This window comes from Falco peregrinus, chromosome 2 (assembly GCF_023634155.1).
Source record: "Falco peregrinus isolate bFalPer1 chromosome 2, bFalPer1.pri, whole genome shotgun sequence".
In the NCBI taxonomy this organism is placed as follows: Eukaryota; Metazoa; Chordata; class Aves; order Falconiformes; family Falconidae; genus Falco; species Falco peregrinus.
Genome location: NC_073722.1, coordinates 42,315,910 through 42,342,908, shown reverse-complemented (window position 1 = coordinate 42,342,908; position 26,999 = coordinate 42,315,910). Strand labels below are relative to the sequence as shown.

The following is a 26,999-nucleotide window of genomic DNA, read 5'->3' as shown; positions in this document are numbered from 1 at the left end:
CCTAAATGGACAGTACAATGCTATGGAAAGCAAGACTTTATTAATTCAGCTGTTGGGAATTTTGTTTTTCAGTTCTGTGTCTACCCAACACGTATTCCTCAGAGGTCTGTAGGATGTTGTCTGGAAAAGACAATCTGACAAGAGGAGATTTTTGATAAAAAGAAATTCTAAATCAGAATGTTTCGCCTCTGAGAGTGGTCTGAAGAATTCATTTAGCCATAAGAACAAGCAGAGGTATTTTGAGTCTAGAAATGACGACAGCTTTCCATATTCAAAATTACCATCCTAGCTACTAACTGTATGTAGCTATTAATAGGATGCTGATGTTATTTTGCTTTTTGTGGTACTTGCCCACCAGGCTGAACTGGATTGCACCCAACAACACATAGTCCAAGGCCAATAACAATAATCAGATGCCAAAAACTACCTTTTGATGCTCCACACACAGACTTTGATACCTAGCAATAGCTTTAATTTGTTAGACTATTCTAATAAAACAAAAGCCGAGGACATCAAACCAAACATTCAAAGTATTTATCAAAATGCAACTGGTAATGCAGTTATTTCTGGACTTTCTACTTCCCAGTTCCTATTAATACATTTTATAATAAAGTTTTGTTGCCTAAATCTACAAGGACAACCAGAAATCCAACTTCAAGAAAAATATAGTACTTATTTTTTGCTTTATTCTACTTTGGAATGAAACCTGAAAATTTCCAAATTATCAAAATGCCTTAAAAAAATGGAAACCTTTTTTGACAACTCTGAAAATACGTTTTTAATTTTCAATTTATTTATATGTATATCATTATACTGCAATGCTAAGGTAAAATAAACTACTAACTTTCAAAATAAAAATTTGAAACTACTGAAAAAATCTAAAAATTACTTTTCAACACTGTCAGGCTTTCTCCCCCCCCCCCCCCCCCCCCTTCAATTTCTGGATAATTTCTGATGATTTCCAGTTTTAAATAAAATGAAAATTTTCTGTTGAGTATTTCTTTCATACAGTTTTTCTAACTAGCTTCAGTAATGCCATAAATGTAAGCCTACAGGACGTGGATGAATTGTCCTTTACAGCTGCATGAGAGCATCATTTCCGGTAGAAACTGAGAATCGTTGGTAAAAACCTTGTATTTCTTTACAATTCCTTCCACTTAGAGGCATATGAAGCATTAATCTGGCTTGAATGCACAAGAATGAAGGATTATATTATTTCAATTTACTGTATAGAATAATGCAGACAGGCTGCTCCGTTAAAATTAATAGCAGTACAGATATCTGATCTTTAAGAGAAAACTAATGGTTTTGGTTATTACACCTTGCAGGGGAACCGACTGGCTCATACAGACTGAACAAACTCAACTGATTAACTGGAACAGGACACAAGGCAAAGAGACGACGGCAGCAGGGCAGGAGGCAGCAGTACTAACAGGTGGGACACCAGTGGTGGTGACAGCAGAACAGCTGGTGCCCTGCTCATACAACTTCAAATGATCTATAGACTGGGTTGGTCCTTGCTAGGCATCCCGTTTGTCTGTTAGCCAAACTCTTTGGTGTGCCCTTCCTGCTTATCTTTGTTTCAATGTCACTGCAGAGTTGCAATGCTTGAAATACCCTGTGTGCATGCTGCTTTATGATTAGCTGTAATATTTGAACTACAGGGTTAGTATTTTTTTCCTTTTCCAATGGAGGTAAAGCAAACAAACAAAATAACTGGCGTCAACAAGCACCCTACTGCAGATCTAGCTTGCTGTACCACACAGTGAAAGATGCTTTTGTTTAGCTTTTAGGTTTTGGGGTTTTTTTTTCTTTTTTTTGGTTTGTTTGGTTTTTTTTTTTTTGGTCTGTTTTATTTGTTTGGGGATTTTTGTTTGTTTGTTTGTGTGGGTTTTGGTGTTTTGTTTTGTTTTGTTTTGTTTTTAATTTTTTTTTTATTTATGACAGACTTGCATACGGGGGGGGGGGAAAGACCTCAAATCCTGCCAATTGGCACAACTTGTTATCAGACACAGAATTCTGTGCTTTCTCCAAATTGTTCAAAATCAAGTAAGAAATGGCAGCATTAAGCTATGGGCTGGTGAGAATAGTCTGCTTCCAAGAACTTGTTCAGTCTGACTTAGCTAGATGTTCTTACTGGCGTTTATATTAAGACATATAATTAGATCTCCATAATAATTTTTCAATGCCCAGGAGAGTTTAAATGATGAGTATAAAAGATGTAATTCCATCAGAATAGGAATAGATGTGAACTGTTAATTGTGAGATGGAATTTTAGTAACATGTATCCTATTCACAATCATTTCACATGTCTGTGTGTTCTACAGGTAAACAAAATAAATCTCAGGAATAAAGACCTAAGTAACCTGGGCAGAGAAAGAAAAATCAGTCTTAGATGGTTGACTACTGAAGCCTTGCAAGGAAGGCTGGGTACCAAATGAAATCTATATATACCTTCTTCATTACCAAAACATATTTTGTAGATTGTCTAGTTTTATGGTGAAAACATTAAGCTTCATAAATCTGACAAGCGAGCCTTAGAATGGATTCATTAAAAACAAAAGGCATTATGGTATTCAAAGTTGGTTGTCTCTCCCATGATTTAGCCCAAAATAGAATGGCTGAAATAGTAGAACACTGCGATCTCAGCTGTGGTTCATTTCTGTTTAATGTCCAAGCCTCTCTTCCCAGCCATTAAACTGAGTCCTCAGTGACATCCTTATATTCTGAAATTTAGCAAGGGGTATATAGGCAGGTCTGGGATGACGTGCACATATATACTGATGATTATGCATGTGATGAAGCAGAACATTGATTATGATTCTGAAAGATAATTTATAGTCAGAATTCCCATTGCTGAAAGCAGAGACTCCATCTTCCTCTGTGCTTGTGCAAAACCTAGCACAATTATAATCTAATCCTGATTAGTTTATTAGCAACTGCCACGATTTAATAAACATTATACCTACATGATTAACTTTCATAAATATAAAAACCCCCTATATTAAAAGCTTCATCTCCAAGCACAAAAATATTATATATGTGCTTCACTTTACCCACATACAGAGTTCCAACCTTTCTGAGATTGAATTCAACACCATTGGGGCTGAATATACATGAGAAGCATACAGTTTATTAAGAAAGGTGCCATTTTCATATCACGTTTTGGAGTAAATTTGGCTTTAGAGATGAGTAATTCAGGCAACTGCTGAGAGCCTCACACAGAACAGCAACTCATGTGTTAGTCTGCTACTTCCTTCAAGCAATAAGAACAGAGGTGGGAGGCAACACATGGTACAAGCTCCACTGCAGAACCTAGGATCCCATAAATCTGGAGGTCAGAACAGCAGAGGTCTGTCTCCTGTCATTAGCTGAGCAACAGATGTGATGCTAGGGTTTATACAGGAGAGTCAATGATTCATATTGCTTGTAAGTCCATTGCAATATTATTCAGAGAAATAAGCTCTAAGAATACGATCCTCAAATGCGTTTGCTGTGAGTTAAAGGAAGAGATGAAATGAGCTGAGCTCTAGCAGTGCAGAGCACCAATTTCAAACTGTCTATAGGGGCACTCATTTCTGAAACGATCATGTTGCAAATAGGTGTCTGAAGATACATTTAAGTACTTACTCGGTCTTGCAGATTTGTGGATTTTGGATCATATTCACAGAAGCAACCTTTGGCTGACCAGGTAGAATTTCTTTTGCTTTACTTTTACAGAAAATGCAGAGTTGGATCATCTCAAAAGGAGAAAAAAGGTAAAAAGATGCAATCCCTCCTGCTTTAACTTTAGAAGTGTAAAGAGAAACCTATGGAGGATTTCTCCCTTTTGTTTGCCAGTCTTCCTTCTATTCTTTTCCACCTCGAGCTTTTTGAATTAATCTTTCCATCTTATTACCAAACACAATGATAAACATAATATGAGAAAGTAATCCTTTACAGTTTAAACTATGCTTTGCAGTTATTCTTAGAATCATAGAATGGTTTGGACTGGAAGGGACCTTTAAAGGTCCAACCCCCTGCCAGGGGCAGGGACATCTGCAATCAGACCAGGTTGCTCAGAGCCCCATCCAGCCTGGCCTTGCTTGTTCCCAGGGATGGGGCATCTCGCACCTCTCTGGGCATCCTGTTATTTGTTAGTCTTCTCCTTATATTCATAGGATCTTTATTTAATACAGTACCTTAGAAGTTTTATTTGAAAATAATTGCTCTTACAAACTTTTTGATATTCTGCTCATCGTTCCTGTTATTTCAGTGAGAGTATTCAAATAAACACAAATAAGCACATATGCCAGTGTTTTTATGACTGGGGTTGCTGGCTGCAAAGGCAGTTAAGGTCTGGCCAATCTGCCTACCCTCCCACATACTACAGCCATTGGGGGCTACACTTGGAATGTTTCAGTCTCTGTTTTTTTTGGCTCAGGAAATACTACTCCTTTGCTTAATGTCATATGTAATGTAGTGTCATATCTAATTAAGGACACATTCTTTATACCTTTACAGGTGGCAAAACCAGTCTGAAGTTGAATAGCCATGAATTCTTGGAAAATCAAGAAGCAGTATAAAAAGCATAGATTACCTGTCTTCGAAGGTCTCGTGTTTTCTTGGTCATCTTGTCAATAGCAATGTTGAGTGGGTCTCCCTTCTCTTTCCTTCCAGTCTGTTAAAAATGAAATATTAGAGTTAGAGAAAAATAATGCAGAAAATATACACTTAAAAAAAAAAAAAAGACATTCAGATTTATCAAAGGAAATCGGTGCAACCCCTTCTGTTTGCTTCCATCGAGATGCTATTTCCAATGTAATTTTTTTAACATGTTTATGTGTTGGGGGATAGCAGATTATTTTGAAACAATCCCAAAATGATAAGAAGAAAGACTGAGGTGACTCACTGGAGAGTTCAGGACTGTTCCACCAATAAATTATGTGCATATATTATAGCCAATACACCAAAAATCTGGAGAGACCTTTCACTGTAAAATGAAAATTAAGAGTTCCTAATCTCCATCCTGCCAGGCACTGGGAATGTTAAACATGATAATAAGCAGCAACACAGCTTGAGGACAGAAAGAAAATGGTCCCTACGTTTGTAACAGGAATCATATTGGTAGATATTAGGTGCAGTATAAAGAATTCCACTTAAAACACCTTCCTGCAGGAAGTCACAAAGCAAAAATCCTCATGATGATTAAAAGGGGGAAAAAAGGTTCTTGTGGTTTATAACCAATGGAAAAAAAAAAATTACATTCAATAGCACAAAAAGCACTAAGTGACTTTGTCAGCTGTATTACCTTTCTCTTAATAAAAAACTGCTTCTCTAAAGATTTGTCACAACTCTTATCACACTGAACTATGTTTGATGGCTTTTCATCAAAAATCAAAATGCTCTTCCATTCTTTCTGGCGGTACTCTTTCCTTCCCAACGCTGTTTTTGAATACGCCTATTTAAATCATTCCTTGCATATGATTAACAGCGATTTTCTATTTCCAGCTGAGCCTAATAGCATACGTTTCTGGGAACTATTGAGAAGTCACTTTTAGGGTGGGATGGGGATTAAACATACCCTTTCAATAATGATCTCTCAAATGTACAGCGCTGTTACCAGCTCTACATGGCCACACTGGCAAGTGGCCCATGTTTCAGTCTTCCACTTTGAGCATTCATTCAAGAGAGTGCCTGCTTTCTATTATTGTCTGTAACTCTAATTATGATACAAGGCCAATGCATTTATGATTGTTTAGAAATCTGTAAAACCCGTCCCCTTTTTTTTTTTGGTTTAGACACTCAAACATAAAAATATCAAGTGCCACCAGAGTTTAACACAAAATATGTTTACCTCTTAGATTTTTAGAAAGAATCCATTACAAATTCTTTGCTATGATACAAAAGGAGTTATCTGTGTAACCCACTGATTTTTTTACCACATTTTTCTTCTGTTCATCCTTTGACTGAGTTCATCTAGTCCACAGCTCAAGAACTATGGCTCTTTAGCCTAAGCAATGTCAGCACATGCTTTTAGTTTTAGACATCCTAAATTTGGTCCCTGGTATTCTGACCAAGGCAGCAGCTGTCATATTTGTGCACAGTCTATGGGTTTTCAAGCTGAAATCTCACAATAAAAATGAGGCAGATAAGTTTGGTATAGGAAGCTTCTCCTGACTGTTGAAATGGTACAACGGGGACTGCCAGGCAAGCTACTCTCAGCCAGGTTCCTAGTTTGCTAGGAACAAAGCTATATTCTAAGAAAAATTCAATTACTCCAGCTGTGTGCTGTTTACTAGCTGAACCAAGTATCCTTGGTGACATTAGTGTTCTGGGATGCTTTATTTTCCCAGTCAAATAATTCAATTTCTTTTATGTTGTTTAAATTCTTCTCTTCCTTCTCATTGCCTAAACTTCAATGCATTGTCTTAGAAAGATAAATAAATACACAAAATGTTTAAAGACATTTTTTGTTAGGGCAAAGGTAACCTTTATTTATATATATATATATATATATATATATATATATATATATATATAAATCAGGGAATAATTTGCTAAACTTCAATTTGCAGTGAATATTAACATAATGTGAATAAGCAAAAAGCAAACACCATGAAACTTCATGCTATATTGGGATAGTATTTTACAGCTCTCAAGCAAAACAACTAGTTAAAAATTCTTCTTCAATGATGTATTTTGTGTTCACCACTGACATGAAAGGTCAAGCACTTAATGCTTGGCACCCATTTAGGGGGTCAGAAAATTGACCTGAATAGAAACTTGGGACTTTTTCCAGGTTAGCAGCTACAGGATTCAATGACACCGAATTAATCAGGCATCTGATAAACGACGATGCTTAGGAGCAAAGGCTCCTGACATTCCCTAAATGGCCATTTGAAAAAAGTAGAAATTTTGAGATTGACTCAAAAGTTTGTACTTCACGTTCCTAACCTGAGTGTTTTGTATTGCTCATAGGAGAAAACTATCATCAAGAGCAGGCCCATGGTAGCCTACGTCTAGCACTTCTCCTAAGCCTTTCCTCAAATTTATCCTGTAACTTTTTTAGTCTAGTTTTAAATTACATAAACAGTGGCCCTTAAGGTATGTCCTATTGCAAAACACAAGACAACTGGGAACCCTTCTGTGACCCTTAGGTCACACAACACAAACTGTCAATATCCATCTGGCCAGGCCCTTCTCCCTCCAAAAGAGAGAAAAAACTGTCCTATATTGCTTACCGAAAACCTCCCTGCTCTGTGCAACCGCCCAAGCCATGTTGTCTGAGACGCTAGATGGCACGAACCAGGCTGTGCTGGCAAACAGGCTACCAAACCAAGTGGGCAGAGATCCAGCCAGACTCTCTCAGTGGCAATATTTTATTAAGACATATGAATACACGTGAAGTTGTAGAGATGCTTCTCACATTCTACACAATTTGTACTTATCCAGGAATTTCAAGTGTCCTTCACCGGACACTTATAAGATGGCTACTGCCTTTTCCTCTGTATACACAAACTCTACTTCACTGTATGATTTCAAAGAAGGAGAAATTTGTTTAGTAAATCACATTATTGAAAAATAAATAGCATGGCATGTGATGTTACATAGCTTCAGGCAAGTCTGTCAAACACCATCTGCTCTGTGCTGAAAATATAAGTTTATTAAAGTTTATTTATTTAAGTCCTTAAATACTTATATTAGTGTTGCTCTGTGATAAATTTTTGGCCTCCATTCCTAGAAGGCATGGAAAGGCATTTAGTAGTTTCCTGAAAAAAAACACATAAAGCTTAGTATTGAGCCTTACATCATTTCTCTATTAATCTTTTTCTGCAAAAGGAAGAAAGATACTTTGGAGATGGGATAAAAAGGAAGTAAAAATTGCTGCTGGCTTTGGGTTAAAAGGAGAAGGAGAAATGTACAGGATTACTTGAATGCCCAAATACTGGTATTCAGAGTTCTTGTGGACAGAGTTACATCTATTCATGGTGTAATAAGGAGAACTTTGCTGCAGGATAACATATTAATCAGGTTGCTGATTTCTAGTGATCATTAATAGCATTTGAATACTGGTTTTACTCAAGATATTTTCAAATGATTCTCTCAATCTGTGTCACTCCCACACTAATTTCCTTAGAGTTTTTCCCCACCTGTTTGATTTATTCTCAGTTGATGAGGAGGAGCTTGTTTTCAGGGGCTCCTGGCTAGGGGCTGTGGTGCCTGCAGAGTCCCCCAGGTCGGGAATGGGTCTTTTATCATACTTCTAGCTCAAGCCTGCAGCCTCCCTCCCAGATCATGCAGCGTAAAATCTAGCTCCCTGAATATACATTTTTAAATGTGATTTGCCACCTGCCATGAAAACTTGAGTAGCTTTTGAACACATCTGTGTCCGGTTGGTGGAAGAAATCCAGGTACTGTTCTATTTCTCCCTACAATGCCTACAGTCACAACCACTGTCAACAATATTAGTTGAACAATAAAACAAATAGAGAAGACAATCATTGCTTTCTTTATATTAAGCAAGTCTAAAAAGCTTCACAGTTAAAAGTGCATAATATTAAGGTAAGCATTTAGAAGGGAAACTCCATTTAGTTAGGAATTGAAATAAAATAACAACAAAAAGCACTTAAGGATCATAAGAGATTTCAGTCTCTGCTAGAATGATCTCTGCTAAGATATAGCACTGTGGTTTTTTTCTAAAAAAGATACTTTTGTTCTACCTCCTTTTATTCTTTTCATGAGCTGTTCAGAGTTTATACTGTTGGAATAAAATAAAAATCTCCCAAAATATTTTTTCAGAAGTGTTAAGGACGTTTATATCCCACAACTCGTTCATTACAGGACTCTTCTGGTCAGCATGTGGTACTTAATAGAACACTCTTCTGATCCTAGACAATATCACAAAATCAAGTCATGGACAGTCACGCCAGCTGGCCTACAGACATAGCATAATTTGGATAAGATACAATCAACCTTGGATGAAGACGCTCCAGAGTGGAAATGTGTTGTTAGTTTTGAATAATTCCAAATACCACCGATATGGAAATCACAGAGCTTAAATTTCAGCCCATGAAACAGATAAAATTGCTATTACCAAAATTATTATTATAAAGAGGCTTTAGATGTTAAGATAATGAATATCCCTGTATTGAAAAGTTGGGATTACTTACAGTTGTGTGAGATGCACACCTGCTGTTTCGAGGATATTATTTAAAAAAAATAAAATAATTATAAGCAATGGCAGTCAAGATGGCTGACAATAGTAACCTGTGAAAGAAGGGGATGGAGTGCCAAGAAATACACAAAAAGTGCCGCAACTGCAGGCTTACAACATAATGTCACAGAGAAAAAAAAATGCGCATGACATGTACATGAGTGATGTTAGTGACAACTATTATCCTTTTCCTTTAAAGTGCATAATTTAGAACCTCAGTGCTTCAATTTATTAATACTACTACTACTACTACTAGTATTAGTAATAATACTAATGATAATTGGTAAACAGTATAAGCCTAAAACAGTGTAAGAAGTTTTGCGACCACTGTTTTTACACACTCCTCTGGCTCCTCTGCTGCTTTAGATAAAAGCCAAAATACCTGGGAGAGTTCAGTTTCTTAACATATTATGTGTTGCATGTCCAAGGCATCCTCATTGCCATTAATCGAGTAATTTAGCCTCCAGGAGACAGGTGGAAAGATTATCTATTGATCCAAAAGCTACCAAACCTTGATATACTTTTATATTTTCATCATCGCCTAGTTGGATGGTTCCATTATTTAGAGTTTATTCAGAACTTCAATATCACAATGTTTTATTAAGGCGTAAATTGCTGCTCAAAAATATATCTGTCCTAATATTTTATTTTAAACGTTGAACAACATCACTCTTTAAAAACTATGCTCATGTTCAATAGCCCTTTTAAAAGTGATGAAGAGAGGCTTAGTACTGAGAGGAAAAACATTCTGAGCAACACACATAAGCTGCATCAGTGCTTTTAAGCAGAAAGCTAGGTTTAAATGTACCGATACATAGTCTCCTTCTGACAGGTTTACAAAATTAATTTTGGGTCAGGAAAAGGCTAAACTACATATCCTCGAAGAAGTGAGTAGAGACTAAATTTAACTGGAAGTTGAAAACCGTAGTCATTCACTAGGGACATGGGTCAGGAAAACATATTTTAGAAAATCTGTATGGTTCCTCTATGGATGAGCTGAAGAAGACATCTTAGGATTAATATATTTTTTAAAAAAGTAAATAGAATGGTGGGAAGTCTCTTAGGAGCACGCTGTGAATGTGAATTACTGTTCTACTCAGCTCAGTGATTACATCCATACTTTATTCCTATACATTATTTTGTTTTTTAGCATTTATTCTAAGTAACTACATTGGAGATTCTGCAGTCACCTGTTTTCCATCTTCAATTTTGTGAGAGGATCATCTCACGTGGAATGCAAATTTGTACATTCCCATTTTCTCTTAATCATTCAGTTTTTCTTGAGAGAGAGAAAAAAAAAGATTGAGAATTTTGCATAAATGGAGAAAAAAGGTTGTTTAGATATCCTTTATATATTCAGGTCTTTTGGCCTTTGTTGATGCAGTTGAAAAGGAGAAAGGTTCCGTTACCACAGAGAAAGAACAAGATCCCAGTATGTATACTATCTTGCCTGCTCATAAATGTATGTTATGGTTAAGAAGTTCACCTAAAATAAAACAATTGCTTTCAGCAGTTCTTAATTACCTTACAAAATTGTGACCAGATCACAGTGAGTGTAATTGGTTCCAGTATAGCGTAAATAATCACAACTATGCAGAAGACTGGGTAAGCCATATCCTTGCAAACCCAGATAGTAAATAAAGTAAATAAAATATAAATGAACCATGGCCTGGACATGATATCAGTACCTGAGATGTGCAAATCTTGTCCTTGGCCTGCATCCAAGCAGAATTTATTTAGATGTGTATATAATTGTAACCAAGTATCTAATGAAATAAAGAAATTATGGAAACTGAATATGTGGATTGTTGAAGAGGATTTTGTTTTTTAATTTTGCTTATGTTTTTTATGTAGTCCACACCACCACAATATCTGAATGCCTTCAAGTGGTGAACTCGTGAATTAAATGGTGTGTTTAATATCAGTCATATGTGGTTTCTTCTTAAAAGAAGGAGAACCTGTGGGTAGTGCAGTATTTTATTTTGGTTGGTTTGTGGCTATTCCTTTTCTTGTTATGCATAATTCACTGTTGCAACTGCTTCTTGTCTTTTGGCAATAACGAAGGATTTTCAGAAATGTTATCAATGACAGCAGTTTGATTTGACAGACCAGACAGGATTAGAACTTGATCTTATTAGTTCCCAAGTGGCAGCTGCTCATATTAATTGATATCTACCCATAATCATGTACTGGCATCTAAGCTTCCTAAAAAAGAACTGCCTGAAGAATTTAGAGTAATAATAATATTACAGAATGCCTAAGATGGATAACTTTTTCATACCTGAGAATGAAGGCAGCACTTTGTTGCTTTTGGTAGTCTTTTTTTGATTTGTAGACATACATTGAATATTTCTGTATTTCTGTGTATTTTTGAACTAGTTTCCAAGATCACTGTGGTGGGGATACACTCCTCCTCTTCTAGCTACTAGCCTGGACTGGATTTTACAGCATTCTGAGGTACCAAAAGCACAGAAAAAACAACTGGTGGGACTTGCCTAAGTTACAAGTCAAGTGTAACATATAATTCTAACTGATTTTCATTAGGTAAAACATGTGCATTGTTTGTGGGGTTTTGCTTGTTTGTTTTTTGGAAAGGGCGGAGAAAACCATGCATCTACTAGAAGTTCTTCCCCAAGGCAAGAATATCCTGCCATCATTTAACAGTTGTGTAATTTAATTAAATTCAGATCATAACATAGCACACTGCCATTCAAGAAAGCAGTGACAGTTTTCAGGGTAGGACCATCTCATTTAATTCTACCATCTAGGAATACTGACAAATCTAGTTATTTTCACTCCTTCTATATTCAGTATATAGTGATAGGCATTTTTAGGGTACCCATCTGTCTTACGTATTTATTTTAATATGGGATAGATACCACCACATGGGGTTGTTTCTCTACTGACAATGGAGGAGGTCTTGTAGTACTAGATGATTAATTCTTAAACAACTAAGTTACATGAGATGGAACCCCTTCTTAATAACTACAAAGATTGTCCAGCCCTCCTAAGGATCAGGCTACAGATTGCAATTTGGACAAATTATGTGTGTTTTGGATCATTTTCTTCCAGAAAATTAAAAAATATTAGCATTGTAGGGGCATCTTTTTTACAAGCCTCCCCAAAAGACATTCCTCTACTTTCAGGCTGTGATATTTTGAGGTCCCGTAAATAATTCACTTTCTTCCCACTGCCTAAAAGAGACACTTCATAAATTTTAGATTTGGCATTGGATCTTAACCATCTTAGCTCCTTTTCAAGCTGGCGACCTATCTCAAGTGGGGTCCCCCAGGGATTGATATTGAGACCAACATTGTTTAATATCTTCATAAGTGATCTAGATGATGGGATCAAGTGTACCATAGAATCACAGAATCGTTTAGGTTGGAAAAGACACTTAAGATATCAAGTCAAACCATTAAACTAGGGCTGCCAAGTCCACCACTAAACCATGTCCCACTAAACCCAAGCACCACATCTATGTGTTTTTTAATACTTCCAGGGATGGTGATTCCACCCTGTTGAAGTATGTGGATGATAGCAAACTGAGTAGGGATGTGGACGCTTTGGAAGGGAGAGCCACCCTGCAGGAAGACCTGGGTAGGCTGGAAGAGTGGGCTAACAAGAACCTGATGAAATTCAACAAAGACCAACATAAGGCTTGCAGCTGGGAAAACATAATCCAGGAGTGCAGCACAGGCTGGGATCTACCTGGCTGCGGAGCAGCTCTGTGGAAGTGGACCTGGGGGTCCTGGTAGACAACAGGCTCAGTGTGACCGAACAGTGTGCTGCTGCGGCAAAGAAAGCCAACGGGGTGCTGGGCTGCACCATCAAGTGCATCACCAGCAGGGGTAAAGAAGTCATTATCTCACTCTGCTCAGCGCTTGTCAGGCCACACCTGGAACACTGTGTTCAGTTTTGGTCCCTGCTATGCTAAAAAGATGTGGGCAGGCTGGAGGGGGTCCAGGGAAGGGCCACAAAGGTGATGGAAGGACTGGGAAGCCTGCCCTGTGAGGAAAGGCTGAGAGCTGGGTTTGTGCAGCCTTGAGAAAAGAAGGCTCAGGGGAGACCTTGGAACCTTGTTCTGGTATTTAGAGGGTGGCTACAAAGAAGATAAAGACCCCCTTTTTACAAGGTGTCACATGGGAAGGACAGGGAGATAATGGGTACGAGTTACTTTTGGGGAGATTCCTACTGAACACCAAAGGAAATATTTTTGCAACGAGAACAACCAGCCATTGAAATAATCTCCCCAGGAAAGTTGTGAATTCCCCAACCTCGGGCACTTTAAAGATTCAGCTGGATAGGGTGCTGGCCCATGTCATCTAGACTGTACTTCTGCTAAGAAAGGTTGGACTACAGGGTCTTTGAGGTTCTTTTGTACCTGGTATTCCATGATTCTAATCTTGCTTGTTTCTCCCTGTTCGTTTTCACCCTTCAAAACCCCTTAACATACAAAAATATACAGACACACTTTATGCTTTGGCTGTCACTACCAATGGCTTGAGGACAACACTGTGCAAAACCTGTTTTTTGCCTCTGTAATTATAGGTGTGATTGCAAGAGAGGTCTGTTGCTGGTCACAGGACTATCACAACTTAATGAAGAAAACAAAAGAAAGCAATAAATAAATAAATAAATAAAAACACCAAAAAAACAAACCCAAAAACTACTTAGAGCTGGATTTCTTTAATCTGAGCTTTTCCAGATAAAGACATATGCCAACATTACCCTAATTTGGAACTGAAGTTTGCTGGTAATAGGGGAATACAAGGAAATGCAGTTGAGATAGCCAAGACTGGTAGTTTGAGACAGGTTTTCTGATATGTCCTCAAGAAATCTCTTCAGCACGTGTATAATGTGATCTGTATCACTGTAAATGCAGGTGATACAAGTGTTAGCATGCACATTAGGTTTCTGTCACAATGCCCTTGAGAACTGATGTCTCTGAAGCTTCCCTTCGTGCCTTTTTTCGACAGGGGGTGACTTTGTAACCATTTGTATTAGAACAGGGATCTGCAGAATGTTTCCTGCAGTTAAAGAGCTTCTTTTCCTTTGTGATGCTTACTCAGGGGACTCAACGAGGAAAATATAAGGGTTTTCATAGAATAAACAGAAGATTTATATTCTGATGTCAGTTCACAAAACTGATGCTACTACACTTAAATGTATATAAAAAATAGAATTTCTGAGGAAAGAAATGTGGGTGGTGTAAACTATTATAAAACCATCAGCTTCACTAAAGCGACACTAATTTACACCAGCTGAGAATCCCTCCACTCATCAGTTAAATGAAATCTTGCAGATGCTTCCATTTAGGTCAGAAATGTTTACTCCAGAATTCAAAATTATTCTAATTTCTTCACAGACATCTACTTGCAAAGGGTCTACTACAAACTCCCCATTTAATCACCAACTGCTTTACAGCTGTAAATTGCAATCTGCTTTTAAATCACTTCTGGATATCTTCTCTTAATCTAAAATAAATGGAGAAAAGGAGATAGCATACATTTTTTCTTTCCCATCAGATATGGAAGCCCATAGTGAAGGAGTATGTTAATAAAAAGTGTTAAAATCTACACACTTTAATACAAGCTCTTGAGAAAAGTGTATTCTAAGCATAATAATTAATGTTATTAAGTAATGAAATAGGTATGAATAAAGCCTTTGTAATATTTTCTATTAAAATATTATCTGTTAAAAAGTTGAAGTAATACCGGGCAAGTAAGGAAAGAGGAGCAGTAGAGAAGGTCAGAAGAATTTATAACATATGACAAATAATACCAAATGCATCTAAACTCAGAAAGTTTATTGAGTACATCTTTGTTATATCTCTGTTATAGATTAGTGGAAATACTTGTTAGAACTCTTAATGGAAGTGATATTGATGTCTGGTATGACCACTGGCCTTGGTTTTATGTCTCATTCTCTAGCAAGCACTTGTAGCCAATCTCTTCATAGTTGGTTTTAGATTAAAGGATATATTATGAGTCACAGGGGTGAGCGTTATTCACTGAATTAATTGCAGGACTCCTTGAGACATCTCAGCACCCCTCATAAACAGCCTTTTAGTATTTTTCAGGTCTCCCTCTTGGAGGAATAGCAGAATGACGTAATGTTATTTGGTTGCAAGCAAAGACTTTTTTGTTTGTTTATGTATTTGAGAGAAGGGCTCTATTTGATGACAATATTTGACTATAATGTTGGCTTCTATAATGTGGACCTTCAAGCAACTTTTCAGCAAAGGAGCTTTTTAAAACAAACAGACATCTCTGACAAATAAAGTGACTGTTGGAAGTACATCAAAGAGTTCACAACATTTACACACATTTCTAAGGAACATATTGAAGTTCCAAGTATAATGTTCTATTTAGATGCAGAATTATTGTTAATGGTGTAAAGACGGGCATTATATGACCTCACAGTACAAACCCTCCCAAATCTCGCCTGTCCGTAGGAGTCACAGAATTTTCTTGATGGCATTTAAAGTGCTTTGATTATCAAATATCACTGAAAAACAGGATTTCAACTAGTCAGTTGCATCTGTCACTATCCAAAAGATCTCTTTATGAGATGTGTATTGAGTAATACCTCTGTAGTTCTTTCTTTTTAATTGCATCACACTTACATTCCTGAGATGATCCAGAAGGAAAGAAGGGTTTATTTCCTATTAAAAATGTATTCATCAATGTGTGCAGCTGAAAGTCAATGCTAACGCAAGATTTGTACTTATAAGAGAGTATTAAATACTTTTTCAAATTTATTGGGACTTTCTTTTCCCTTATCATGTCAGTTCCCTCCAGACCACCCAGGTGGGTTTTTATGTTTGTTCATTTGTTTTGCTTTCTCTTTATCCTCCAACCTGTTCTGAACACTTTCAATTACAGTCTACACTGAAACAATATTTGAAATTATTCTGGTTGATGTTTCTTGCAGCCAGTAAAACCACAGCTACTTCACAGCTCTGACACCCTACTTGGCAGTGTACTGTGCAGCAGTATCAGGTTATTGCGTGTGTCAAATTTTCTGAGGGCAGTGACATGTGTCTGCAACAAGGCTTTTCAGCCTGGCACGTCTTCAGTGAGAACCCCACCTGCAAGCAAACAATGCACATGAGGTTTAATTTGACACATACTGTAACTTTAGCAACCTTTTTTAATGCATGGGGATAAAGGAAAGCCTGGGAAAGGAAATAACTCATTAGAGTAGTAAATCATTCACTTTGAGTCCTGCCTTCTTTGTGTCCATGTGTTCCTTTGTAGGACACCACACCCATGAGGCGTTAGTGATGAAAAAAAATAAAAATAAACTATTTAAACTCCAACCAGACATTCAAAAGAATGCAAGAGCAAAGGACCAGCTCCTTCTGTTTTTACAGAGCAAAGCTGTGGTCTATTCCTGTCACCAACTCAATCAATGTGCTAAGTGATATCCACTCAAATTACTTGTCAGTTTAATCAGAGGAAGTGAAACACAATTACAGGGCATTAGTGTAAAAGCCAACACAAAATAACTGAATGTCCATGTGGGATATCTGAAGTAAAAGCTTGTTGAAAATAACTCTGTGACATATTCATCAACAGGTTTTTTACAGAAAAAAAACCCAAAAAACAAACACCCAAACACCTTTGTAAAGGCTATTACAAACTAATTAAGCATAAAATAATGCTTTAAATCTATGAACTGTTTAGTGCTTCTTTCTCCTTGTACATATCAGAATTTTTTTGGGCTTTTGTTCTGTTCTTAGAATAAAACTCAATGCATAAAGACCTTTACTGGTGCATTCACAAAGCCTCTCTGCACTTCCTCTAGAGTCACCAGGAGTTTTACCATTACTTCCTTTGAATGACTGGAACATTCACTTTTTTTTTATGGACACTCCAAAATTCGACTGAATATATGCTGTATTTTTTTAATCATCAAACAGATGACTTGGATTAAGTGGACGGAATGGGATCAAAGAAGGGAAGGGACTCCTCCTCCTCCTGAAGGCAGGGATGCAAGGCTGGTGGATTCAAAAGGGCAAACAAACGCGAACCTGCCCCCACAGCCTTGCATGGGGTCCCAGGTGGGATGTGCTGGGGTGGGCTCTGGGGCCTGCAGTCCTTCTGATCCTTAGCCCCACCACAGTTCAGTTTCAGTGGGATACATGAAAATATACACACAGTCCAGAGATATATAAGAAAGAAAAGATTCACGACTCCCCATGTCTTGGTTTCGGCTGAGACAGAGTTAATTTTCTTCTTAGTAGCTGGTGCAGTGCTGTGTTTTGGGTTTGGTGTGAGAACAACGCTGATAACACACTGATGGTTTAGTTGTTGCTGGGTCATGGTTATACTGAGTCAAGGACTTTTCAGCTTTTCAGGCCCTGCCAGCCAGAGGGCTGGGGGGCACAAGATGTTGGGAGGGTACACAGCCAGGACAGCTGACCCAAACTAGCCAAAGGGATATTCATACCATGGAACATCATGCTGAGTATATAGAGCAGGAGGGTAGAAGGATGAAGGCAGGATTGTTGGGAGTGATGGCATCCATCTTCCCAAGTCCCCGTTACACCTGCTGGAGCCCGGCTGTCCTGGGGATGGCTGAGCCTGCCTGCCCGTGGGGAGCGGGGAATGAATTCCTTGTTCTGCTTTGCTCCTGCACGGCTTTTGCTTTCCCTATTAAACTGCCTTTATCTCAACCCATGAGTTTTCTCACCCTTACCCTTCTAACTCTCTCCCTCGTCCCAGCATGGAGGGAGGGAGTGGCTGCGTGGGGCTCAGTGACCGGCTGGGGTTAAGCCATGACACCCCACAACAGAAAATCAGACCGAGGCCTCCCATTTCCTGGGTGAGACTTAACTATTAAAAAAAAAAAAAAAAAAAAAGAAATTAAAATAAAAAAATAGGAGAGCAGAATAACTTCTATGTGATTTAGATCCTCAACCTTTTAAAAAAAAATAACTACCCATACATGCCTCAGGATAGAGCATAAGCTGGAAAAAGCCTTCTCCTTCCAACCCTTCATTTTTAAGACCCAGAAGCGTGGGGGCCCAGGCTGTACTCAGCACCGTTTATCTCCTGGATTGAGGTGACTTCACTTTTTTCAATAATCTCAATGCATAACCCAGGTCCTGGTACCCCTGTGGTAAAAAAAATCACTTCAAATGTTCATGTTGTAATTCCAAGCTCATAGACTCTGAGGTCTTTAATTGGATTTGGCCCTTTATCTTCTATATTCATGAGGGAGTAATTAATTTGACCATCCTGCCTGGTCCACAGAGTAATGGAATGAATAGCTCTGTACACCCACATAAAAGCCTCCAATAAGAGTTACTACTATGAATGTGCAATATGACAAGTCAACTTTTCTATGTTGATAACGATGGCATTGAAACTATTAAGGTAATTGCCACTGGAGCCCATCTCATAACTAATGGAAATGGAAGAAAGTATATGAATATGTAACATACAAACCCACTGCACAGTTCACACTTTGTCCACCCTTTGAAAATAAATAATAATTAAAAAAAAATTATTTTTCAAATTTTCTTGATACACCCTCCTCTTCGGGCACAAATAAAACTCCCAAAATATTGCAAAATGAGTTAAAAGCAAGGTAGTTCTTTTGGTAGATTGCCACAAAGACTTCTTGTAGGAAATGAAGTGTAAAAAAATTTAAAGAATGTTAAATGAAATCACAGCAGACTGAAACCTGTGGTTCCAGTGTAAGACCTGAAATAACTTTATAACAAATGCTAATTAGCACCATCTTCACTCTGATGTTCATAGATGAAACTGAACAAGCCTTCAAAGGTGCCAATTTTTTTTTTTATTATTATTAAATAAAAAAAAAATAAATTAACTGTCCAAAGAACTTTTAAATGTGCTTGGATTTGATTTGTCAGCTCCAAAGTTATTTATATCATACCAAGTTATTTAGATGCTTTTGAAAATTCATCCAATGAGACAAGTGTGTATATTTTCAAAAGGATTGAAAGTCTGTGGAAATTAAATTCTTAAATTATCCTGGCTATGCCTTCTGTTATCAATTAGCATTGGCTTTGGAGCTGAACCACTGATCTGGACTTGCACTGCATTATTCACTGCAGGAGATTTTTTACTGGGGACTAGTTCATGGTTTGTACCAAAACAAACGTGGTAGTTTGCAAGTCTCGGTACAAATCATGCACTATTAAAAGATATCCACAGACATCTGCAGCCATTTAGAATACATTTTAATGACAGATGAATATAGCAACTAATTGCAAGTGGTAGAAGTGCCAACTGACCTCTATATCTCGTTTTCTTCTTTCTCTTCTGAATAACTTAAAATTTTGATGTTCTGAATTAAACCTGGTTTTAATATATAACAGCATCAAACATTTTAAATCATATTATTCTAACAAATCATAGGTTTAATTCTGCAGTGGCTTCAATACCAATTTCAGTAGTAATGCAAAGTAGCATTCCACATTTCCTATTTATTACTCTATTTTTATATGTCATACCCTAAAATTTCATTGGTATTATCTACAAAATTATAATTAAAGAAACACTTCCTATAAAAATCAATGATTGCTATAAAACAGGAACAATTGTAAAGATTCTGCATGTTACATGTGGTCATGATGCACACCAACAAGACAGTAACTGAATCCACAGTCTATGGGAATTAGACTCTATTTCCAATTCCCAATCCAGTTCTGTTTCTAATAGACTATATTTTAGTGAAGTTTTCTTTAGTATGGCAATTAGCGTTAAGGGTGAGTCAATTCCATGATGATCAAATGCCTAAAGAAATTTTAAAAAATAAACTAAAGCCCAGCAGGAGCAGCTCTGTGGCTTTCCACACCGCATGATGCTTTTCACTTCAAAACTACAAAGTAAATTACTGAGAAAAAGTTACAGTGAATAAAATGGGCTGTGCTGTGTTAAGTAATTATTTCTAAAGTGTGAAATGGGTAGGAAGTATCTCATCTTAAAGTAGTGCCATGATGCATATTACCTCTCTAGTATAAAGTGAACAGTTGGTTTGTTGTGGGTTTTTTTTTTCCTTTTTTCTCTTTTTTTTTCTTTTTCCCCCATTTATCTTGAAGGAGAAGGACAGGAATGAAAACTTTATTTTTCTAATGATTTTTCCTGTGGGAGGGAAGTGTAAAGACTTGACCTGTGAAACTATGCTGTGCTCCACTATTTGTACTGCAGTACCATTTCTGAAAGAATGTTCAAGAGTTTCATGAGCTCTCAGGAAATGCCCAGTAAATCAGAATATATTTGGTTATTGCTCCCATTTATGGAATGCATGTTGGAAATATGATCTCCTACGTTACAGACCAGTATTTCTGGGAGTGTTAAGGGAGGGACCCCAGTTAAGACTTAATTTGTGAAACAATCCAGAACACAGCTTGCCTTTAAGTATATCTTGGAAGCATGTCATGCCTTGCACCCATCCTATTCTTCAGTCTTGAAACCAGAGGTAAAGTAAGGTCATTTCAATAGAAAACTGTCCAAGGTCAGGTTGGATGGAGCTTTGAGCAACCTGATCTAGTGAAAGATGTCCCTGCCCATGGCAGGGGAGTTGGCCCAGATGATCTTTAATGGTCCCTTCTGACCTAAACTAATCTATGACTCATTGAGATTTTGGTATGTACTTTTGAGTCACTATTTTTCTTCCTAATCAAATAAATTTAAATTAATCAAAGTTGCCCTCTATATTACCAGCAGGAGAATTAATCCAGTAGTGTAAGAAACCAAATTTATATTTCTGAAAATGTCCCAAGTTTCTTCTCTGCATTCTCCCATACAATATGGAGTATTTGTGTAGTAGCTATGAAATCCCGGTTGTGCTCTGCCAGAAAATAATGCACGACAGTGGCAGGATCAACTTGGTAATTCAGTGAATTCGAATAAGAATTTGGGCACATACTATGTCTCTCACCAGTACACAAGAGGCATGTCTCCACCTAAACAGTAAATAATAACAGCCACTTTGTGATTTCCTGCACAGATACACACTGTAAAAATTATTAATTTTGAAAGTAATGTATTGTATTTAATTGAAGATTGTAAAATCAGTATTTAGATACTGATTTAGATACAATAATACTTTCAAAAGAATACACTGAAAATTAACAGACCTGTTTACTGCTTCATAATCAGAGGGTGAAATACTCTGCTTTGTAAATTTGATCCAGAAATATTATTTTAAAAAGCCATAATATAAACATTCTATTTTTTTTTTTAAATGTCAATTACTACAGCATCAGAGAGCAATCATACAGGTAAATGGTGGTTAAACAACCAGCTTGCTGTGATAAAAGTTCTATGACCTCAGCAAAGTATCTATAAAATATTTTCCATTTAATCCAATTGTACGTCTTGCGTTCAACTAGCAAACCAGAGGAAGGGGAATAAATTCATCCACTGATTCCTAGAACACACACTACAAATATACTATGAAAATGTCAACAATTTTTGATATATAATATCTTTTTAATATTCCTTTCTGAGCACCATTGTGGAATGACTCCCCTTTCTTTATGTCCCTTGCAGACAGCATTAGCATCCTGTACTGAATGTAATAACGCTATGATCCCTAGACTTAACTATGGCAGTCTGAAGAGTTTATGATAGTAATATAGACTATGAAAACAAAGGAATGCTGCTTAAAATACACAAGCTTTAATATTGTGTGTGTGTGTGTGTGTGTGTGTGTGTGTGTGTTATGCTTATTTGCCTTTTGGCTTTATGTCTTAAGGAACAGTGTTTCAAATATTTCTGTGCATGCCCATCAGTTAGAAGTTTCCTTTAAGAAAACAAATTTAAGAACATTTTGCATGAAAGAAAGACACAGGAATTTAGAGAAAACTTAAATATTTGGATATACAGAAACAGAAGTTAGTTACAGTAAATACTGTACTACATAACTACAGAAATAATATTTGCAATCTTAATTATCCTCCTACTCTCTCATATCATCAAACCCCTTCTATGTTCTAGGGCAGTAACCACCTACTCCCTTTAAATCACTTCAGTGAAGCCTGCAAATGCTAGCTAACATTTATTTTCTGCTACACAAACACATGCAAGTGCTTAAACATATCTATAAGCACATAGACACACCTCCAGAATAAAACTCAAATCCCTCCATCAAGGTCAATGTCTTTAGACTCATAGCTCCCATACTAAAGAGTTTAACTGAGATGTGCATTACAGTGAGTGGGAAAGGGCTGGGTGAAGGCAGATTAGTAATAAAAATATTGTCATAGAGTCTAGTTACAGGCATGATAGCTTGACGGTTTAGTAATTTGTCTCTTCAGTTCCTAGATTTTATGTCCTACTTTTTCTTGCCCGCATGTTTCAAGGTTTCCTCCTGTTAGTGGTATTTCCATTGTATATTGTTTAATTTCGTTCTGTAGAAAGAATCTCAAATTGACTGTCTAGCTACTGTTATGAGTAATTTACAATAGAATCAAAATGATCTTCATGGTCCTTTTCATTGGCCCATTTCTCCCTTTCTATAGATTCACTGAATATGCTGTGTTTTGTCTGTTAGAAAATATTCTGTAGAACACCTATGTGTGCTCAAGAATTTTCTTCCATTCCACAACAGTGTAATTTTGTTCCCTGAGCTGAGATGCTACCATGGTTCAGTATGTTTTCCTATGCCTCTTTGCTCATCTAATCCATTCTCTTTCACCCATGAAATAGTTTCTGGACTTGCAACCTGCCAATACCTAAAGAGCTCATGAGGCTTCAGTAAAGATACCTCCTGGTTTGTTAAGCCACTCTGTTGAAAACGCAGTCTCCTAAAATACCTCACTTGAAACCTCTCCTTTGCCTTGTTGCTTCCATTTCTTTACTTGAAACTTGCCGCCCCCAATTTTTGGACTGACTATTCAGTCTTCAGTCTTTCCTGCCGTACAGCATAAAGACAAAGGCTTATTTTGAAAGGTGGACTTGGATGTTGTTGAATGACTAGTATGACTGCCCTCATAGATAGACATGAATATCAATTAAATCTGGGAAGGAAACAAAAATTGTATAGTAATATTTCAGAAGCCTAGGAAAATATTTCAAAAAATTGAAATTCTGTATATTCTTTTTTTCAGCAATTTAGTACAGTGATTAGTATTACAGCTATTTGTATTTGTGCAAACATAATAAAAAGAAATGAAACACAAGATGTTGAAAATGAAACAAAATAATAGCATCAGTCATCTCTCAAATCATTACCACACTTCAGAAACATAATAAAATTCAAGCGTATGAGACTTTCCTGGAAATTTCCCACACACATTTTAAAGACATCTGTTCAAAGCAGAAATGTAGGGTAAATTTCTGGAGGGGGAGAAAAAACCCAAACCCCTCTATCTTCATTATTCGCCCTATAGATTACACAGTTTAAAGCAATTTCTTTGGGGTATTATATGACCTTTTACGCTTGTATGAATTTCTCCTCGGCTCTGGGGCACTCACAGTGAAGCCCTGAATCAGCTCGATGAAGCTTTTCCATGAAGAACAGAAATGGACTTTCAGCTCAGCTTTCTGTGTCTACAGACACGGTCCCATATTTAAATCGTTTGTCCCACTTAAATCCAGGGCTTGTTATAAAGGGGCATCCCCCACCGCCCCCAGGAACCTGATACTGACAGCACCGTCAACAAGTTGTGTTTATATGCTGCTATCAGGATAGCATACTGCACTGATCAAAACCACATTAAATACTGCCACATTTACAAACAGAGGCAAGAATTTAATTTAAATGTAATTTTAAATTCCTATTAGACTTCCTCACTGTTACTACCCTCTTTTTTCCCCCCTTACTCCAAAGCTACTGAGTATCTTTACGTTCACAGATTTTAATTTAAATTGCACACTCAATGATCCCAAATTACTAGGCAACACACCAAGGCAGCAGCAAATTGGGATTGTACTGTTTTCCCCATATGCTAAGCAGGTCAAACTATGTCACCCATATGGTATATTCCTCTCTGCTGTGAGTAAACCCAACAGATACGGTCTTTGTGACTTTATAAGAGACTGCAGGATTGTTTCAGCAGATCTTGAGGTACCAGCCCCTGTTCATGAGTCACACTGGACATATCTCTCTCCTAAGACTACAAACAGTAGATCACTATACATGTATATCCAGGTAACTTTTATCTCCAAATTTAAATTCTTTCTATCCATCCTATCCAATTCCTGCAACTTTTTTTGCAATATTAGTACCTTTAAATTCATGTTTTTCCCCCTTCATTTGTCTAATATTGTATTTCTCCCTATCAGTAATGTCCTGCTTTATATCCCTCTGAATCAATTCTGCCTCTGTTTTCTCTCCTGTCTCATAACTCACAATCTCGACCTCACAAATGTGCAGCCCCTGCTCTCCTGCCTTTCAAAGCCACCAGCAATTTCTGACTCTCCCTTTACAAACTGCGCGTTAACCCAGCCACTTACAAAGAGCCAAGGCACCTTGACCAGCTTGGGCTTATCCTGGCCATATGAATGTCTGAGATACACAGGAGAGGAGAAAGGGTTACAAGTGCTGTCAGTGGTTCCTGCCTTAAAACTGCCAGTTTACAGGTGTTTTCTCCAGTCCAGCTCTGAGAGGCCATTTTGGGCAGAAACAAGGGCATCTCTGGGGTTGCCTGATTTGGGAACAAATATACAGGACACAGAAAAGGGAGCTTTGAGAAAGTACTGAGAGGGGAACACGTAACCCACAATGGAGGAAGCTCATGCCCAAAATAAACATTAATCTGCCAGATAAAGCATCCCTTTTGGAGGTAGTGGTGGCAAAACTCCTCTCAGCAAGGATCTCCCCATGTCTGTGACACAGGCAGGTCCAGGCAAACAAAATACAGTGCAGAGATTTGCTCCGTTATCTGTAAGTCATGACAGCGAGTGAGTACAAGGCATGATGCATCTGGAAAGATTCCACAGCCATCCAGGAACTGGTTTACCTCCCTCTCCTAGGCCAGTCAAGCAAGGCGGTGCTACACAAGACACACTCTGCATTACCTGTTTCAAGGGCTATGCAGATGGCATAGGCGTCAGGATTGCTTTGGGGATTGCTTCTGCAAATGCTTCTGCATGGGTGATGCTTACGTGCAGGAAAAATACCACCTCACCTCAAACCTGCATGGTCGTTGGCATGTGGCCACCTCTCGCTGCAACCCCCCAAAGCCAAGCAGCAGGAATCGCTTATGCCCTACAGGAAGGAGTAGCAGGAACAATAAATGAGAAGAAAATCATACTTAGTAATAGAGGTGATAGATTTTACCACATTAGGAAAAAAAAAATATCCCTATAGCATTTAATAAGGGACATGAGGTTTGAAGCTGCACTGGGGGAAATTTCATATTATACAGAGCATTTAAAAACTGTAACATGATTCAGCAAAATACTTCTATGAGATTTTAAGCCTCTGATGTCAAAAGGATTGAGCAGATAGCTCTGAGTCCACCTGCTGCCAGCCCTTTACAGACTCCATGGTGGAAATGTATGCTTAGAAGACAGCATGACTTATCTGGTCTACCAAGGACTGATGAGATCGGGCATGTAAGTGCCTGGGTGTTGAGACAGCCAGTGAAATAGCCGGTGTGTGATGGTCAGCCTCTTCTGAGAGGCAGGTTAACATGAAACAAAACCTAAGATAAAAATAAAAGAATGAGAAATACAAAAGAATAAGCCAGGTCTGGACAAGCTGTTCTTTTTTCTTTACATGCCTCATTAAAGTATTACAACCTTATAGACATGGAAATCAAATGCTATGTGGGGATAAGCTGAGCATGATGTGTTTTATGCAACAAGCTGCAGAAGGGTGGGATGCCCAGGGTGCCAGTTTATGACTTCTGAAGCACAACACTCTGCATAAGCATAGGATTCCTGCATGGTGTTTGCTATGTTAGTTCAGACTCTGTCTACCTTCACTATTTATAAGCAGGTATATTTCACAGGTGTTTTGAAGATAAATGACATAAAGAAAAACATTGGAAGTGCACAAATGCTATCGTACTGGAAGCTACAGATATACTTTAAATAGCTAGAAGTGTCTAGAGTAGCAGACAGGTGTCAAATAAATTGTAAGTAATAATATAATAGATTATTCCACATGAGCCAAAGTTTCATGGAAATGCTGTTTAGATAACAAAAAATCATATCAGCTTGTCATTTATTGTCTGTGTGTGGGCTTGCAAATAACCATCCCAACAAACCAAACCAAAATTCTTTGTGTATTCCCGGGAGAATAACAGTACTAAAAAAACAACAGAAGCTTGATTTCAACTGAGCAAACCAAAAGTAAAAGAGTCTCCCAGTGAATATATTCTGCATATATGATGGCCACCAACTAAGTGGGATAACACTGAGGTCTTACAGCTTAAGGCAGGCAAATATACATGCCATTTAATGGTTATAATACATTCCAGGACTTCTCTGAAATAGTTAATGCCTTTGAGAGTCCTCAGGGGCATAGCTGTCCAGCTCCATGAACTGTCACACATAATGCAGGTAATCAGTAATTCAAATGTTATGTCAAGCTCGTAGAGACAGGGTATATGAATGTAGTATGTCTTCTCAGAGAAACTTTACAGCTAGAAATGAGATGTATCTATTTCAACAGTAGAACATGCAAAATATTTTTTTAGAATCCCGTTTCATATTAAAATAAAAGTTAAGAAAATACATAATTCATCACAAAGAGATTTGTGCATTTAAATGAATGCTTAGCATCATTGAGCTCTACGGGAAGGCCTGTTACCCAGTTGAAATAGTGAAGATGGAGGCTTCATTTCTGTAAGTATCCATGGGATCAG

The 26,999-nt window shown here is 37.6% G+C and overlaps 1 protein-coding gene across 2 annotated transcripts in view; it reads right to left on the bottom strand.

Moving 5' to 3' along the window:
• Window positions 1-26,999, bottom strand: part of CTNNA2 (catenin alpha 2) — a 513,312-nt gene that overhangs the window by 119,018 nt on the left and 367,295 nt on the right. For both annotated transcript variants that reach the window (XM_055797148.1, XM_055797149.1), the window contains exon 8: window positions 4,580-4,660. In XM_055797148.1, the coding sequence (XP_055653123.1) occupies window positions 4,580-4,660 (81 nt within the window). The remainder of the gene's footprint in view (window positions 1-4,579; window positions 4,661-26,999) is intronic.